At 47.4% G+C, this 13,869-nt stretch overlaps 1 protein-coding gene across 1 annotated transcript; it reads left to right on the top strand.

Moving 5' to 3' along the window:
- Positions 1-3,113: 3,113 nt before the first annotated feature.
- Gimap6 (GTPase, IMAP family member 6) lies at positions 3,114-10,498 on the top strand. Its single transcript, XM_006995443.4, has 3 exons — positions 3,114-3,388; positions 6,960-7,041; positions 8,495-10,498. Exons 1-3 carry the CDS (start codon positions 3,188-3,190, stop codon positions 9,133-9,135), a joined length of 924 nt encoding a protein of 307 aa, XP_006995505.3. The 5' UTR covers positions 3,114-3,187; the 3' UTR covers positions 9,136-10,498.
- The last annotated feature ends 3,371 nt before the right edge of the window (positions 10,499-13,869 follow it).

The following is a 13,869-nucleotide window of genomic DNA, read 5'->3' as shown; positions in this document are numbered from 1 at the left end:
ATCTATGGGAAGGGTTGGAAGAGTGGAGGCACCAATGTTATATTTTATACTGTCTTTGGTGGATGACAGAGTTGATGCTAAAGGTACAGCGGAACGTGCCCTTTTTATCAGTGGTGTTGGTGGCAAGAATAACGTCCCTGAAGAAATGGCTTCTTCTTCTTCTTCTTCTTCTTCTTCTTCTTCTTCTTCTTCTTCTTCTTCTTCTTCTTCTTCTTCTTCTTCTTCTTCTTTCTTTCTTTCTTTTTTTTTTTTCTCGGTGTTTCGAGACAGGGTTTCTCTGTGTAGTTTTGGAGCCTGTCCTGGCTCTTGCGCTATAGACCAGGCTGGCCTCAAACTCACAGAGATCTGCCTGCCTTTGCCTCCCAAGTGCTGGGATCAAAGGCATGGGCCACCATCACCTGGCAAGAAATGGCTTCTTTAGTGCCCTTAAAACATGCAACTGGGGGCCAGCGAGGTGGCTCAGCAGGTGAAGGCTCTTGCTGCCAAGGCTAACAACGTGAGTTTGACCCCCAAACCCACATGGTAGAAGCAGAGAACCACTCTCTTTAGGTCCCTTCTCACCCCGCACCTGTGCCAAGGCTTATATCCACAGGAAAGCAGACAAATAGGAAAGACAAAATACGTAACTGTATCCTCTGGGATGGCTCAGCAGGTAAAGGAGTTTATCACCATGCCTGGAACCTCAGTTCTGTTCCTGGAACCTACATGGCCCTGCAAAGCTGTGCTCTGATCTCCACACATGTGCTGCTGTGGCACATGCATACTCAGACAGGTACATGCATATGGATACATAGACACACTTACACAAGATATTTATATGAAGTTGCAAAACAAACGTTCAACTGATTTTCTTTGTTCATTATTAATCTATCTCATCCTACCCTAGTGATGGTGAGTCATAGAGACTTATCAAATTCATAGAAGATGCATTTGCCACCAACCAAAAACTCATGTTTATAAAGTATCATTGCACAGCACATCAAAAAAAAAGCTTTGTGCATAAAAGCATTAAAATGGCTAACACCATTAGCTCAGGCTGAGGGAAAGGTCTTATGCACTGACACACTGACTGAGAACAGATTTGGGGGAAATACCTTGGTCTATTTGCACCTCCATTTTCAGTTGATATAAATACATCATCTGTCAGTTTTCAAATGGAATGCCAAGAGTTGCAATCTGACACCAGCTAAAAGAAAGACCAACCTTGCCTTTCTTGGGCTTCCTCTTTCACCATCCCTTTCCAGGCAGCACCTACGTTCATGAGAACTGTTTTCAAGAATGAAGTCCATAGGAGTAAGATTAGGACCAGAACACCGACAAGCCCCAGGAAAGGCCCCAAGGACTGCAGCTACTTGAGCTGAACCAGGTATTGATGCCTCAGTTCTCAAATACAAGGTCAAATACCCACTGGGTTTATGTTGCTCTCTTTTCTTTTACTTTTATAATAAAAATTATCCCCCAAAACTTAGTAAGGACTAGAGAGATGGTTCAGCAGTTAAGAGTGTATACTGAGTTGGGCAGTGGTGGCATGTGGGGCATTTACCCACCAACCCCACAGTTCCCCAGAGTTTTCTTGAGTGTGAGCAGCAGGAAATGTTAGATAGAATGATTTATATTGCGGAGATAAACAGAAAATAAGGATAGCCTCGAGAGGGCCTGGAACCTTTTCAACGGGCCCTGTCTCTGGCCCAGGGTTTTTATAGAGATGCCAAGGGGTAGAGCAAAAGACCTCCTCCCCCCAGCACAGCCAAGTGCAGACCATCTCAGACACCTGCACTCAGGCCTGTGATCCTAATCATCCTCTATGCGGACCTGCTGGGTAAAGCCACGAGGAACCCGAAAAAGGGCTCCCACAGTGGCACACGCCTTTTAATCCCATGACTCAGGAGGCAGAGGTAGGTGGGTCTCTGAGTTCATGGCCATCCTGGTCTACAGAGTGAGTTCCAGGAGGGCCAGGGCTGCACAGAGAAACCCCATCTCAAAAACAAAAACAAAACAAAAAGTGTATACTGCTTTAGAGGACCAAAATTTGGTTACCAGCAACCAAATCTTACAGCTCACAACAGTGTGTAACTCCAGCTCCAGGAGATCCAATACCTCTAGCCTCCATAGGCACCTGCGCACACACACACACACACAACTAAAAAATAAAAACAAGCTTTTTTTCTTTTAAATCAGTGAATTCTAGCACTTTGGGAGACAAAGGCAGGCAGTTCTCCATGAATTCTAGGCTAGCTTGCTTCACGTAGTGAGACCTATCTCAACAATATCTCAACAAACCAACTAGTAAAAGTTGAATTAATGAATTATGTTCATTTTCTTTATTGGTGATCAAAAACTTGGGACCTGCCTGATAATTTTAAAAGATTCTTCAAACATAGAGAGTCCTAAAAAGAGTGAGATTTTAGAGCTTGTTGGTGAATGAAAAAAAAGAAATAAAAAGGAAAGGAAGGACATGACTGCTCCTAGGTACGGTGGAGGAGAAAGTTTATTATAGATAGTGGGACGGCATAGTCAGAGGCAGGGATATGTGGAAGAGCCCAGAGTGGACAGGACCAGACTGAACTGGTCCATGCGAAGAGTGGGGGTGGGGGAGCGAACAGGTGCAGAGGCCAGAGGTACAAAAGGAGCAGGTAACCAGGATGTCTGGACTACATAGGAAAGAGCCTCTGGGGCAAGGGCAGCCCAGCCCCCGGGCCTGAGAATTTAGGGTACAGGTGGGGTTTGCCAGCCTTACACTCTAACAGGGAGGGACTGAGGCAGGCTGGAAGAACCTGGAGGCCAGGTCTGCTTTGATATGTTAAATAGGCTCCTCAGCCATTCCAGGTTTGAAACTTAACAGTTCCAAGAAAAGATATTTAAAAGACAGATTGAGGGAGAGACGGGATGGTGGATGCTTGTCCAGTCCTAAACCTCTGGATCACTCTGGGACGTGAGCTCAGCTCCAAAAGATGGGATCGGGGTTCGTGTCCCTGAGACAAGCTTTCCAGAGATCTGCAGTTTCCTAATTCTCTAAGCCTTGTTTAAATAATAAACATAACCACCACACTATATTCTTTTAAAGTTTTTTTTCTAGGCTGTAAGCGGAAGTGTCGGGCTTGGCTGCTCACTTCCTGTTTCTCATTTCACAGTGAGCGGCTCTTTGAAGGGTCATGCTTGAGCTCAGAACATACTGTGCTGATAAAACATGGGTTGGAATATGGATCGGCTGTACAGGCAAGCAGAGTCCGTTGGCTCATATACTATGGAAACTGTTTCCTGGCTTTTCTACTCCATCTACGAAAGATACAACATCTTGACCCTGCCAGGAAAGCCAGAAACTTCATGGGAGTGCAGTGTCACAGGAGACAGGAAACGAAGCCATTCTTGCCTGTCAGCCAGCCCCATGGTAAGTCCCACTGTGTGTGTATGTTTACACGTATGCGTGTGTGGTGTGTGTCTTGTTTGGATTTGTATATGTTTTACGTGTGTGTATGCTGTTTGTGTATATGTATGTTTCATATATGTGTGTGTTTATTTGTTTAAGGATATGTACTGTTTACGAACACTTGCATTTGTGTATATATGTGTTTACATGCCTATGTGGTACGTGTATACTGTGTATAGTGTTTGTATTACACATGGGTATGCAGCTTGTGTATCTGTACATGTTGTATGTATATTTGTGTACTCACAGGCATGTATGAGTGGCCATGTATGTACATTTCTGTTCATCTGTATACGTGTTTACATGTATGTGTATGAATGGGGTACACTGTATTTTTATGTATTATATGTGTTATGTATGTGTTTACATGTGTGTATTGTTTGTGTATATGTATGAGTTGTATATGTGTATAAATGGCATGTGTGCCACATGTATACATTTATGTTTGTGTGTGTTTACATGTATGCACGGTGAGTGATTGGTGGGTATTATGTTTATATTTTATTTAAAGTTTTTTCATAGAATATATTTGATTATGTTTTTCCCTTTTTCCTACCTCCTTACCAATCAAACTTCATGCTCTCTCTCTCTTAAAAAAAATAAAATACAATTTTAAAAACCTGAAAATCAAAATAAACAAACAAAAAACCAATAAGAGGAAAAGAAAAAGTCAAAACAAAATGAAACAAATCAAAAAGCCCACAAGACTAACTTTTCACCCGTGAGCCCATGGCCGGCAATAGAGAGGAACCCAGAATGACCTGTGAGCCCATGGCCGGCAATAGGTAGGAACCCAGAATGACCTGTGAGCCCATGGCCGGCAATAGGTAGGAACCCAGAATGACCTGTGAGCCCATGGCTGGCAATAGAGAGGAACCCAGAATGACCTGTGAGCCCATGGCCGGCAATAGAGAGGAACCCAGAATGAACTGGGTGACGACCTTGGTTGGAGGTTCTTCGTCTCATGTTTTTCAGAGATGTATGGCTTCCGGTTTTGAGTTTCTGTTGGATTCCTGTGTGTGTGGACTACGTCTGTTTCTCATATGTTTTCTTTAGCTCTTTTTCATCGGTTTGTTTGCTTGCTTTGTCCTGTTCTCGTTTGTTTTTGTTTTATCTCTTTTATTTTATTATTATTCTTTACATGTCTACAAGGAGAGACAGAAAGGGTGTGGAATTTGATGGGAGGAGAGGCAGGGAGGACCTTGGGGGAGTTGGGGGAGGGGAAACCATAATCAGAATATTTTGTATGAAAAAAATCTATTTTCAATAAAAGAAAAATAAGGAGGGGAGAGCCCACAGAAAACCCTGGAGTTCGTTTTGTATTATGCATGTATTTCTATGTATGTTGAATGTGGTGTAAACATGTTTGTGTGTTTATAAACCGTGTGTGTGGCTGTGTATCCACATTCATACAAATACAAGTGGTGTGATAGAAAAAGCTGCAGCACCGAGCCAGGAGAACTTTGTGTTCTGTGGTGACCTTTATGCTTAATGCTTGCTGTTTTCTCAGTGATGGGGACCTGCAGCCCGAGTCTGGCACACTCCCTACAAGCATTCTACCTCTGAGCCATGTCCACCACCCCCAACTGGCCAGTGCTCCCCAGGGCACTTTTTTAAATGTCACATTCTTTCTGAGCAATGGAACCAGGGTGATAATGTCTCTCTCATCTGGACTGGAGATAAAAATTCAAAGTGTCCCGTGTGTGTGTGTGTGTGTGTGTGTGTGTGTGTGTGTGTGTGTGTGTGTGAGAGAGAGAGACAGAGACAGAGACAGAGACAGAGAGAGACAGAGAGAGAGAGACAGAGAGACAGAGAGACTATCTGAGGTGGGCCAGCAAGGCTCAGAGGACGCAGCCTCCTTTCTCTGACAGTGCTGTGGGCACAGTGCTGGGTACATAACTATTGCCTGGGTGATGCCTGGGCTCTGCATGCTCCAGCTTTATCTGCTGGGAACTGTTTCTGTCAGTCCACTTGTTCTCCAAAGAAGGAGCGAGGTCAAGGAAGACTCCGCAGAGACTGAGGGGTCTACAGGCCTCTAGCTCACCAAGGCAATGGCAGCGCTGCTCAAGCCAGGACACCTGACCAGATCTGAGCTCGGCTATTGGCCTGGCCTGCTTCCTCACTCTTCTCGGGAACCGCCAGACTTTTTCTTCAGCTCCCTGCATCCCCATGTCAACCCGTTAAGCCAGACATTGGCTGAACGTCATAAAAGCACATCACAAAGCCATGTCTCTGGTGTTCCCACTGGCTTCTCCCTGGGATTCAGAGAAGATAAGGCAGCCTGCTAGCCGAGTAGCATAGACCATCGAACAGGGCTGTGACAAGTCCAGACTGCACTTGGGGGCCCCACCCCAGAGTCTTAGTCTGGCTGTGAGGGTCCTGAGAAAGTCACAGATCATCCAGTTTTCCTCCCAACCCTCTAGGGAACCTCACTCTAAGAGCATCACTGCAGGCTCTGGAAGCAGAGGATGGTATTAGCCCCGGAAGCAGGCAGGCATCACTCATCAGAGCAGTCATTGGCAATTCCTGGCTGGGATGCCGTGGCTCTAATTAGCAAAGAGAACTAAAAGTGGGCCCATAGCTGTGAACATGCTGTGACATTGGAGGAGCAGGTCTTTGCAGATTTAGACCTCAAATTCCCCCTGAAGTGACACTCAGGCCCAGGGTAGTGTGAGCATCCCAGGCAGTAACTATGTCTCCATCGCACGCTGAGGTGCCCTGTTCTCAGCAGGGTTCTGCCTTGCACTGTGAAGATCCCCGTGGCTCTCACCTTCCTTGCTACTGCTGAACACAGCCACTAGCTTTCAGCCATGCCAATTCTCGGTGCTAAAACCTCGATGGTTCTTTCTGGACCCAAGACCCAAAGCTACACCCTCTCCATAACTTCCTGCCCCTGCCTATTTAGATCTTCTATGGTCTGAGACACAAAATCAAGACCATACTGTTTCCCTCTCTTCTTCCTGTTCTTCACCATTCTCCTTCTCCTGACCCCATTCCCCGCCCCGGGCCCTCAATGCACAGCTCTGGACACTGTCTACCCAAACAAATTCAGTGGCTCCTTTCTTATGACAATCTCGTCAACTCATGGCGGAGAACACAGTGCCTGAGGGGTAGGGTTCCTGAAACCTCCAGAGAGTGTCTCATACCCTTCTTCCCCACTCCTCATCAAGCACACACACACACACACACACACACACACACACACACACACACACACACACACACATACACACGGAATAACTTTCCCTGACAAGAAAGACAAGGCCCCTTAAAACGCAATCAGTACACATGTACAGGCCACAGAGACGGCTCAATGGATAAACGTGCTTGCTGTGAGAACCTAACCCCTGAGTTTGAGTCCCAGGACCCAAGGGGAAGGAGAGAACAGCCTCTTGAAAGTTATCGTCTGACCTCTCCATGTGTACCATGGCATACAACCACCTGTGCACGCTCATGTTCCCAAGCTTGCTCACACACGCATAACAAAATGAAGCTATTTGCATGTATTTAAATGTATGATTGTTTTCTGCAGGTGGAAGAAGAATGTGGACACAGCCCCCAGAAGAATCCCACAAGGCAGGTGCCCCTGGACTCCGCACAAGGGCTGACAGAAGGTACACTGCTTTCCTAGAGAGGTGAATCAGAGAGGTGTAGATGGGACCACTGGTGTGCAAATGGACATGAGACCACACACGCACACATGCATGAGACACACAGCACACAGCGCTGAGTCCTGGGAGGGGCAGGTGAAGGCCCTCATTACATAGATTTGCCCACTGTAGCCAAAACAAAGCAAAATGGCTCTTCTTTACACCAGGAAAAACTAAGGAAAGGGACCCCTGACAGGTGGATGGCCATAGGAGGTGAGAAATGCCAGTTCCAAGGAAAAGCGTCTTCGCATCCGAGCTCCTTCCTGAGAAGGACATGCTGGTCATGTGGACACAATACAAAGACTAGTGTTTTCTCACAGCTCTGATGCCAGTAGTCCTTGTGTGGGTGATTAGCTGCATGTGATGAGTCACACTGATTGACAGTACCATGCAATGTCTCCAGTGGCCATTGGCAGGGACCGGGTTCAGTCTTCTCAGAGATTCACCTTTGCCACCTTAACCAAGGGAGATAAAATCTGGGGATGCTAGAAACCTACCCACGTTTTCTTTCTAGAAGAAATTATTTGTGACTCATTGTATTTTAACATGAATGACTTTTTTCTTTATGAATTTGAAAGCCTGGACCATCAGAAGAAAGCCCACTTATTTTACCACTTGGGAAAGTCACCAACGCAGGCTAAGCCTCCTTCACTTCTTACGGGAAGCAGAGTTAGTCATTATTTGGAAAGTCCCCCCTCTGCATCCCATGATGCATTTGGCTTTTAAGTTTGGGCTGGCTGCTCAGAAATAGGTATTCTTTGGCCCTAACTGCGCCTTAACTAGGCAGGCAGGAATGGACATCCAACTATCCATGCCTGATTGAAACTTGCATGAATCCACTCAAAGTCTTTCCTATCCCCTTTGGAAAAGCTCAAGAGAGCCTGGAAGATTGCAGGTCAGGCTAGGGTAGAGGCATGCGGAAGCAAACCAATGGGTGCTGAGAAGGTTTGAAGACCGAGCCTAGCTGCCTTTGGCAGGATTCGTGCTCTGTGATCAGAGACCCAACAGTGTCTTCAACGGGGATCACACTTGAAAACTGTCATTTGGCATTTTATGTGGTTTAGGTCTTAGCACCTGTGGGGCTGGCAGAAGGGCATTTCCTTCCAGTGCCCAGCCCCAGGCATATTTAAACATCTTGGCATTGGAGTAGCCAGTGTTTAGCTGACATGTGGGTCTCCCTTCTCACCCGGTGGCTCTGATGTCCCTCTTTGTAGAAATGTTCACCTCTGCCTTCCAGGACGCAGGCTGAGAATGTAAGCCCAGGGCAGACCTCAGGGACAGATGCTGGCCTTTGTCTCTGCCATCTCCTCATCCTGGGACTGTTTCTCAGATGCGTGGGGCATGGCCTCTGATAAACAGAGAGCATAGACTCTCCTCCCATTCCCCTCTGATGTTTTGTTTTGTAAAATTCTTCTAGGTCTGAAGGAGAAAGAGCTCACCCCGAAGAGATTGCAGCTCCTTCTGGTGGGGAAAACAGGAAGCGGGAAAAGTGCAACCGGAAATAGCATCCTTGGCAGGCAAGTATTTGAGTCCAAAATCAGCGCTAGACCAGTAACCAGGACCTTCCAGAAAGGGAGCAGAGACTGGAATGGAAAGGTGTTTGAGGTGATCGACACCCCAGACATTTTGTCACATCAGGACCTGCCTGAGGTAGCAGCTGAGAAGATCTGTGGAGTCCTGGACTCTCCAGGGCCCCATGCAGTGCTCCTGGTGATACAGGTGGGCCGGTACACAGCAGAGGACCAGGAAGCTGCCAGGCGCCTCCAGGAGATCTTTGGAGAAGGGATCCTGGCTTACACCGTCCTGGTGTTCACTCGGGAGGAGGACCTAGACGGGGGATCCTTGGAAGAATATATCCAAAAAAACAACAATAAGAGCCTGGATGATCTGGATGTCGCGTGTGAGAGGCGACACTGTGGCTTCAACAATAGGGCCCAAGGGACTAAGCAGAAGGCCCAGCTGCAGGACCTCATGGAGAAGATCGAATTGATCCTGTGGGAGAACGAGGGCCGCTGTTACACCACAGAACTTCCACATGGTCCCAGCAAAACAGTTTAGCCACAGAGCGGGCTTCTGAGGAGGATCCCTCGAGGAGTCCTGGCTGGAAAGGCTGTCCCAGATCCAGATGGCCTCCGAGAAGACCTGTAGGTATGTGATAGAGAGGGCATCCATGTGGGCCGACCATAAGCAGGGGTATCTTAGTTAGTGTTCTATTGCTGTGAAGAGACACCATGACCACGGCAACTCCTATAAAAGGAAGCATTTCATTAGAGCTTGCTTACAGTTTCAGAGGTTTAGTTCATTATCATCATGGCAGGAAGCATGGTATGCCGGCAGACATGGTGCTGGAGAGGGAGCTGAGAGCTCTGCATCCAGATCCTTAGGCAGCAGGAAGAGGGAGACTCTGGGTATAGAATGGACTTTCTGAAACCTCAAAGCCCATCCCCAGTGACACACTTCCTCCAACAAGGCCACACCTCCTAATCCTTTCAAATAGTGCCACTCTCCGGTGACCAAGTATTCAAATCCATGAGCCTATGGGGGCCATTCTCATTCAAACCACCACAAGGACAGTCCATCAGCAGCTGCACCCAGTGCCCAGCCCTTGTGGCCTCTGTTTCCACAGAGAGCTTTCCAGTCCCTGGGTCACGCTGTCAGGTGTGGCAATGGGTGAGGCCTCAGTTCAGGGGACCCAGCTACAGTCTGTGTCCAGCTACACAGCTTCTTTCTGGACACATGGGTCCTCCTTACACTTAGCCCGCAGCACAGTGCCCTGATACAGGATCTTCTATCCCACTGATGTCACGTGTTCCTGTTCTGTGTCTGTTCTCTGATACAACCAAAGCTTCTTGCCATCGTCCGGCTCTTTCTTTTGAATCAGCCCACGGGCAGTCATGGACCAGGTACTTGTACATGTTCGAGCTGCACCCTTACCCATAAAGGGGGGCAGACATTATGACTACAAGGTGCCTGCCCTATGTAGTGGTAGAAAATGACAATGAGACAGAATAGAGAGGCCCAGAGCAGCAGTTAGGATTTTCTTCCACTATGTAAGGTATTTTAATAGGTTTGCATTCTGTAACCATGTTCTGAGCACTGACGTACTTCTAAGCTTTTGAGAGACTTGGCCGCAATGACCACATGTGCACAGTGACTAATTCTGGACCCTGTATGTCCTTCCTGGGATGGAGAGGACAGTGCCTCCCCCATCCTTTGTGAGCTGAGTACAGCTGGACTGAATGTGTGGGAGCAGATCTCCATGCAAGTGCAAACCTAAAGAACACAGACAGCAGCAAACAGGAGAAGGCAGAGATCCCAGGGGTCAGAAATCCGAGGGAGCCGACCCAGAACTCTCCCCTGTGTGCTGTCTCCCCTGTGTTCCAACACATGCCCCCAATAAAGCTTTGTTCCATTGGTACTACTTGCCTCGTGATGATTTTTGTCTGACTTGGGAAAGGAGCCTTGAACTGATTGGTAACCACAGCGGTTCTGGCGTACATGCCAAGATGTATCCTGGGCTATGGGGGGATGTGAATAGGAATCTGGAGAGAGGCCAAATAAATAATAAATGATAAAAATTAAAATGACACTTGATTCTCTTGAGCTGTAACAAACAGCTCTCATGGACACTTCCTGTGGGTCAGAATGAGTGGAGTTGGGATAAGAACTGAAGAAGTCAGCTTTGGCCTAAGAGAACCTTACCCCGAGGCTATAGGGTGTGGAGGGTGTCTCCATCTGCATGGATTTGGACAAGAAAGAGCAGTACCCCCTTCCCCATGAGGCTGGTTATCTCTGGTTACCTCCCCTTTTTCCTCTGGGTTCCATCACCCAGTTCTAGATCTAGCTTTGGGAATATTAGAGAGCAGAGGATATTTTATACTTCCATGAACCTCCTTTACCTTGATGGGTGTGTGGATGGGGTGAAGGGAGGGTGTGCTTGTGTGAATGAGCTCTGCAGGAGGATCATTTGGAAGGGTGAGCAGAGGGAAGGGTGTCTATGAAAGACAGGATCCCGCACGAGAAGACTGGGTGCTTAGAAGGCATGTAGGGTGGGAACCCGGGTTTCACAAGACCTCTTCAGCACAGGATGTCTTCCTGGAGAGATGCGCCTGCAGATAAAGTGCAGTCAACAAAAGAAGGAAATGGCATTGGCTCAGACCTCTTAAAGGAAGCAGTTTAGCTGACTGTACAGGCTGTGGTGCCTCAGATGCACGTGAACGTCCGTGAGATTCAGGAAAGGGCCTGGAGTGTGACCAGCTTACAGGAAGCTAACAGGAGGGGGGGGGCAGACTCCCAATCCCCTCTTCTTCCCCTCAGCAGTGCAGCAGGGCTGAGCTCCCTTGCGGGAAGGTTGGGAATGGGGTGGTAGGGACCGCATGGAGACTGTCAGGACTCAGAAGATGTGGTCTGGGTCCTGCTAGCTGCTCATCTGCAGGCCTGATCCGGTCTCCTCTGTCTGCCTGGGAAGAGGAACTCCTAACCTCCCTAGCACAGGCAACAACATCATAAATCACTTCTTTTGGCAAATGGCAGTGATGGCCCTGGTTTGGAACCCTGCTGGGAAGTACCTGACAGAGCATGTGCACTTCCTTGTATTGTCCTGACTTCCCCAAACAGGAAACAGACTCTTCCCTCAGCCCTGGCTCCCAGCTCTTACATCCTTGATCCCCTCCTTCTGACCCAAGGTAGCCTCAGCACCGAGAGTTGGGAACTACTAATCCGGTGTCTTGATACCCCCAGACAATCATCTACCAGAAACACACGTCTTCATTGAAGATAAGCCTGCACTTTGTAATAACAGTCCAAGGACACGCTGGATCTACAGATGGTGTGGAGGCATTCCATTACTGAGCAGGGAGGGGAAGGGAGGGAAAGTCCTGAGCAAAGAGAAGGTGCGCTGTAGTCTCACCAGTGAAAGTGGTCATGCGGGTAAGGACTACGGCAGGACACGCTGACAAGATGGGAAGGAGACAGAGATGTCCTGCAGTTATGTCTAAAGTCCTGCTATGCCAATCAGAGCCTCTCTAGAAAGAAGGCTTTGAGGGAGCTTAAAAGGAGCCACGGTCAGTCAGAGGGTGCCTGGAAAGAATGCAGCTTCATGGGCAGCAACCTGAATGGCAGGATTAAATACAGATTAGGATTGAGATAGCAGGAGAAAGTTGGACATTTTTCTTTTCTAAAACAAACAAAAACAAACAAACAAAAACCTTTATTCTTTCCTAGTGCTCACCCATTGCATTTGGTGGCAGATTAAAAGTAAATGCTTGACACTGTTTAAATTAATGCAATTGACCTATTGAGCTGCTCTATATAGTAGTGTGCATTCTCTGCAACTCTGTATGATGATGGTATGCATTCTCTGCAGCTCTATATGGTGGTGATGTGCATTCTCTGCAGCTCTATATGGTGGTGATGTGCATTCTCTGCAGCTCTATATGTTAGTAGTGTGCATTCTCTGCAGCTCTGTATGTTGGTGGTGTGTATTCTCTGCAGCTCTCTATGGTGGTGTGCATATTCTACAGCTCCATATGTGCTGGTGTGCATTCTCTGCAGCTCTTTATGGTGGTGGTATGCATTCTCTGCAGCTCTATTGTGGTATGCATACTCTATAGCTCTATAGGTGGTGGTGTGCATTCTCTGTAGCTTTCTATGGTGGTAGTGTGCATTCTCTGCAGCCCTATATGTTGGTAGTATGCATTCTCCGCAGCCTATATAGTGAATGGTAGTGTGCATTCTCAGTAGCAAAATATGGTAGTTGTGTGCATTCTCTGCAGCCCTATATGTTGGTAGTATGCATTCTCTGCAGCTCTACATGATGGTGGTGTGCATTCTCTATAGACCTCTATGTTGGTGGTGTGCATTCTCTGCAGCTGTATATATTGGTAGCGTGTATTCTCTACAGTTCTATATGGTGGTGGTGTACATTCTCTGCAGGTCTATAGAGAGAGCTCTATAGAGAGAGGGCAAATAAATAATAAAAATTAAAATGACACTTGATTCTCTTGAGCTGTAACAAACAGCTCTCATGGACACTTCCTGTGGGTCAGAATGAATGGAGTTGGGATAAGAACTGAAGAAATCAGCTTTGGCCTAAGAGAACCTTACCCTGAGGCTATAGGGTGTGGAGGGTGTCTCCATCTGCACAGATTTAGACAAGAAAGAGCAGTACCCCCTTCCCCATGAGGCTGGTTATTTCTAGTTACCTCCCCTTTTTCCTCTGGGTTCCATCACCCAGTTCTAGATCTAGCTTTGGGAATATTAGAGAGCAGAGGATATTTTATACTTCCATGAACCTCCTTTACCTTGATGGGTGTGTGGATGGGGTGAAGGGAGGGTGTGCTTGTGTGAATGAGCTCTGCAGGAGGATCATTTGGAAGGGTGAGCAGAGGGAAGGGGGTCTATGAAAGACAGGATCCCGCACGAGAAGGCTGGGTGCTTAGAAGGCATGTAGGGTGGGAATCTGGGTTTCACAAGACCTCTTCAGCACAGGATGTCTTCCTGGAGAGATGCGCCTGCAGATAAAGTGCAGTCAACAAAAGAAGGAAATGGCATTGGCTCAGACCTCTTAAAGGAAGCAGTTTACATTCTCTGTAGCTCTATATGTGTTGGTGTGCATTCTCTGCAGCTCTTTATGGTGGTGATGTGCATTCTCTGCAGTCTTTATGTTGGTGTGCATTCTCTGCAGCTCTATATGGTGGTGGTGGTGGTGCATTCTCTGCCCTTCCATGTGAGGATCTCAAGCTTTCTCTGGAGGGGGTCTTAGTAGCCTCACTAACTGTCCTGCAGTTCTCT

The sequence above is a fragment of the Peromyscus maniculatus genome, chromosome 3, assembly GCF_049852395.1.
Source record: "Peromyscus maniculatus bairdii isolate BWxNUB_F1_BW_parent chromosome 3, HU_Pman_BW_mat_3.1, whole genome shotgun sequence".
Classification (NCBI taxonomy): domain Eukaryota; kingdom Metazoa; phylum Chordata; class Mammalia; order Rodentia; family Cricetidae; genus Peromyscus; species Peromyscus maniculatus.
Note: the sequence above shows the minus strand (reverse complement) of the source record. Positions and strands in the feature narration are given on the sequence as shown.

Excerpts from the sequence above, each read along its gene's own strand:
- Gimap6 (XM_006995443.4), top strand. The coding sequence starts at position 3,188 with ATGGGTTGGAATATGGATCGGCTGTACAGGCAAGCAGAGTCCGTTGGC. Across the intron at positions 3,389-6,959 it reads GCCTGTCAGCCAGCCCCATG|GTGGAAGAAGAATGTGGACA; the intron begins GTAAGTCCCACT and ends TGTTTTCTGCAG. Across the intron at positions 7,042-8,494 it reads CGCACAAGGGCTGACAGAAG|GTCTGAAGGAGAAAGAGCTC; the intron begins GTACACTGCTTT and ends AAATTCTTCTAG.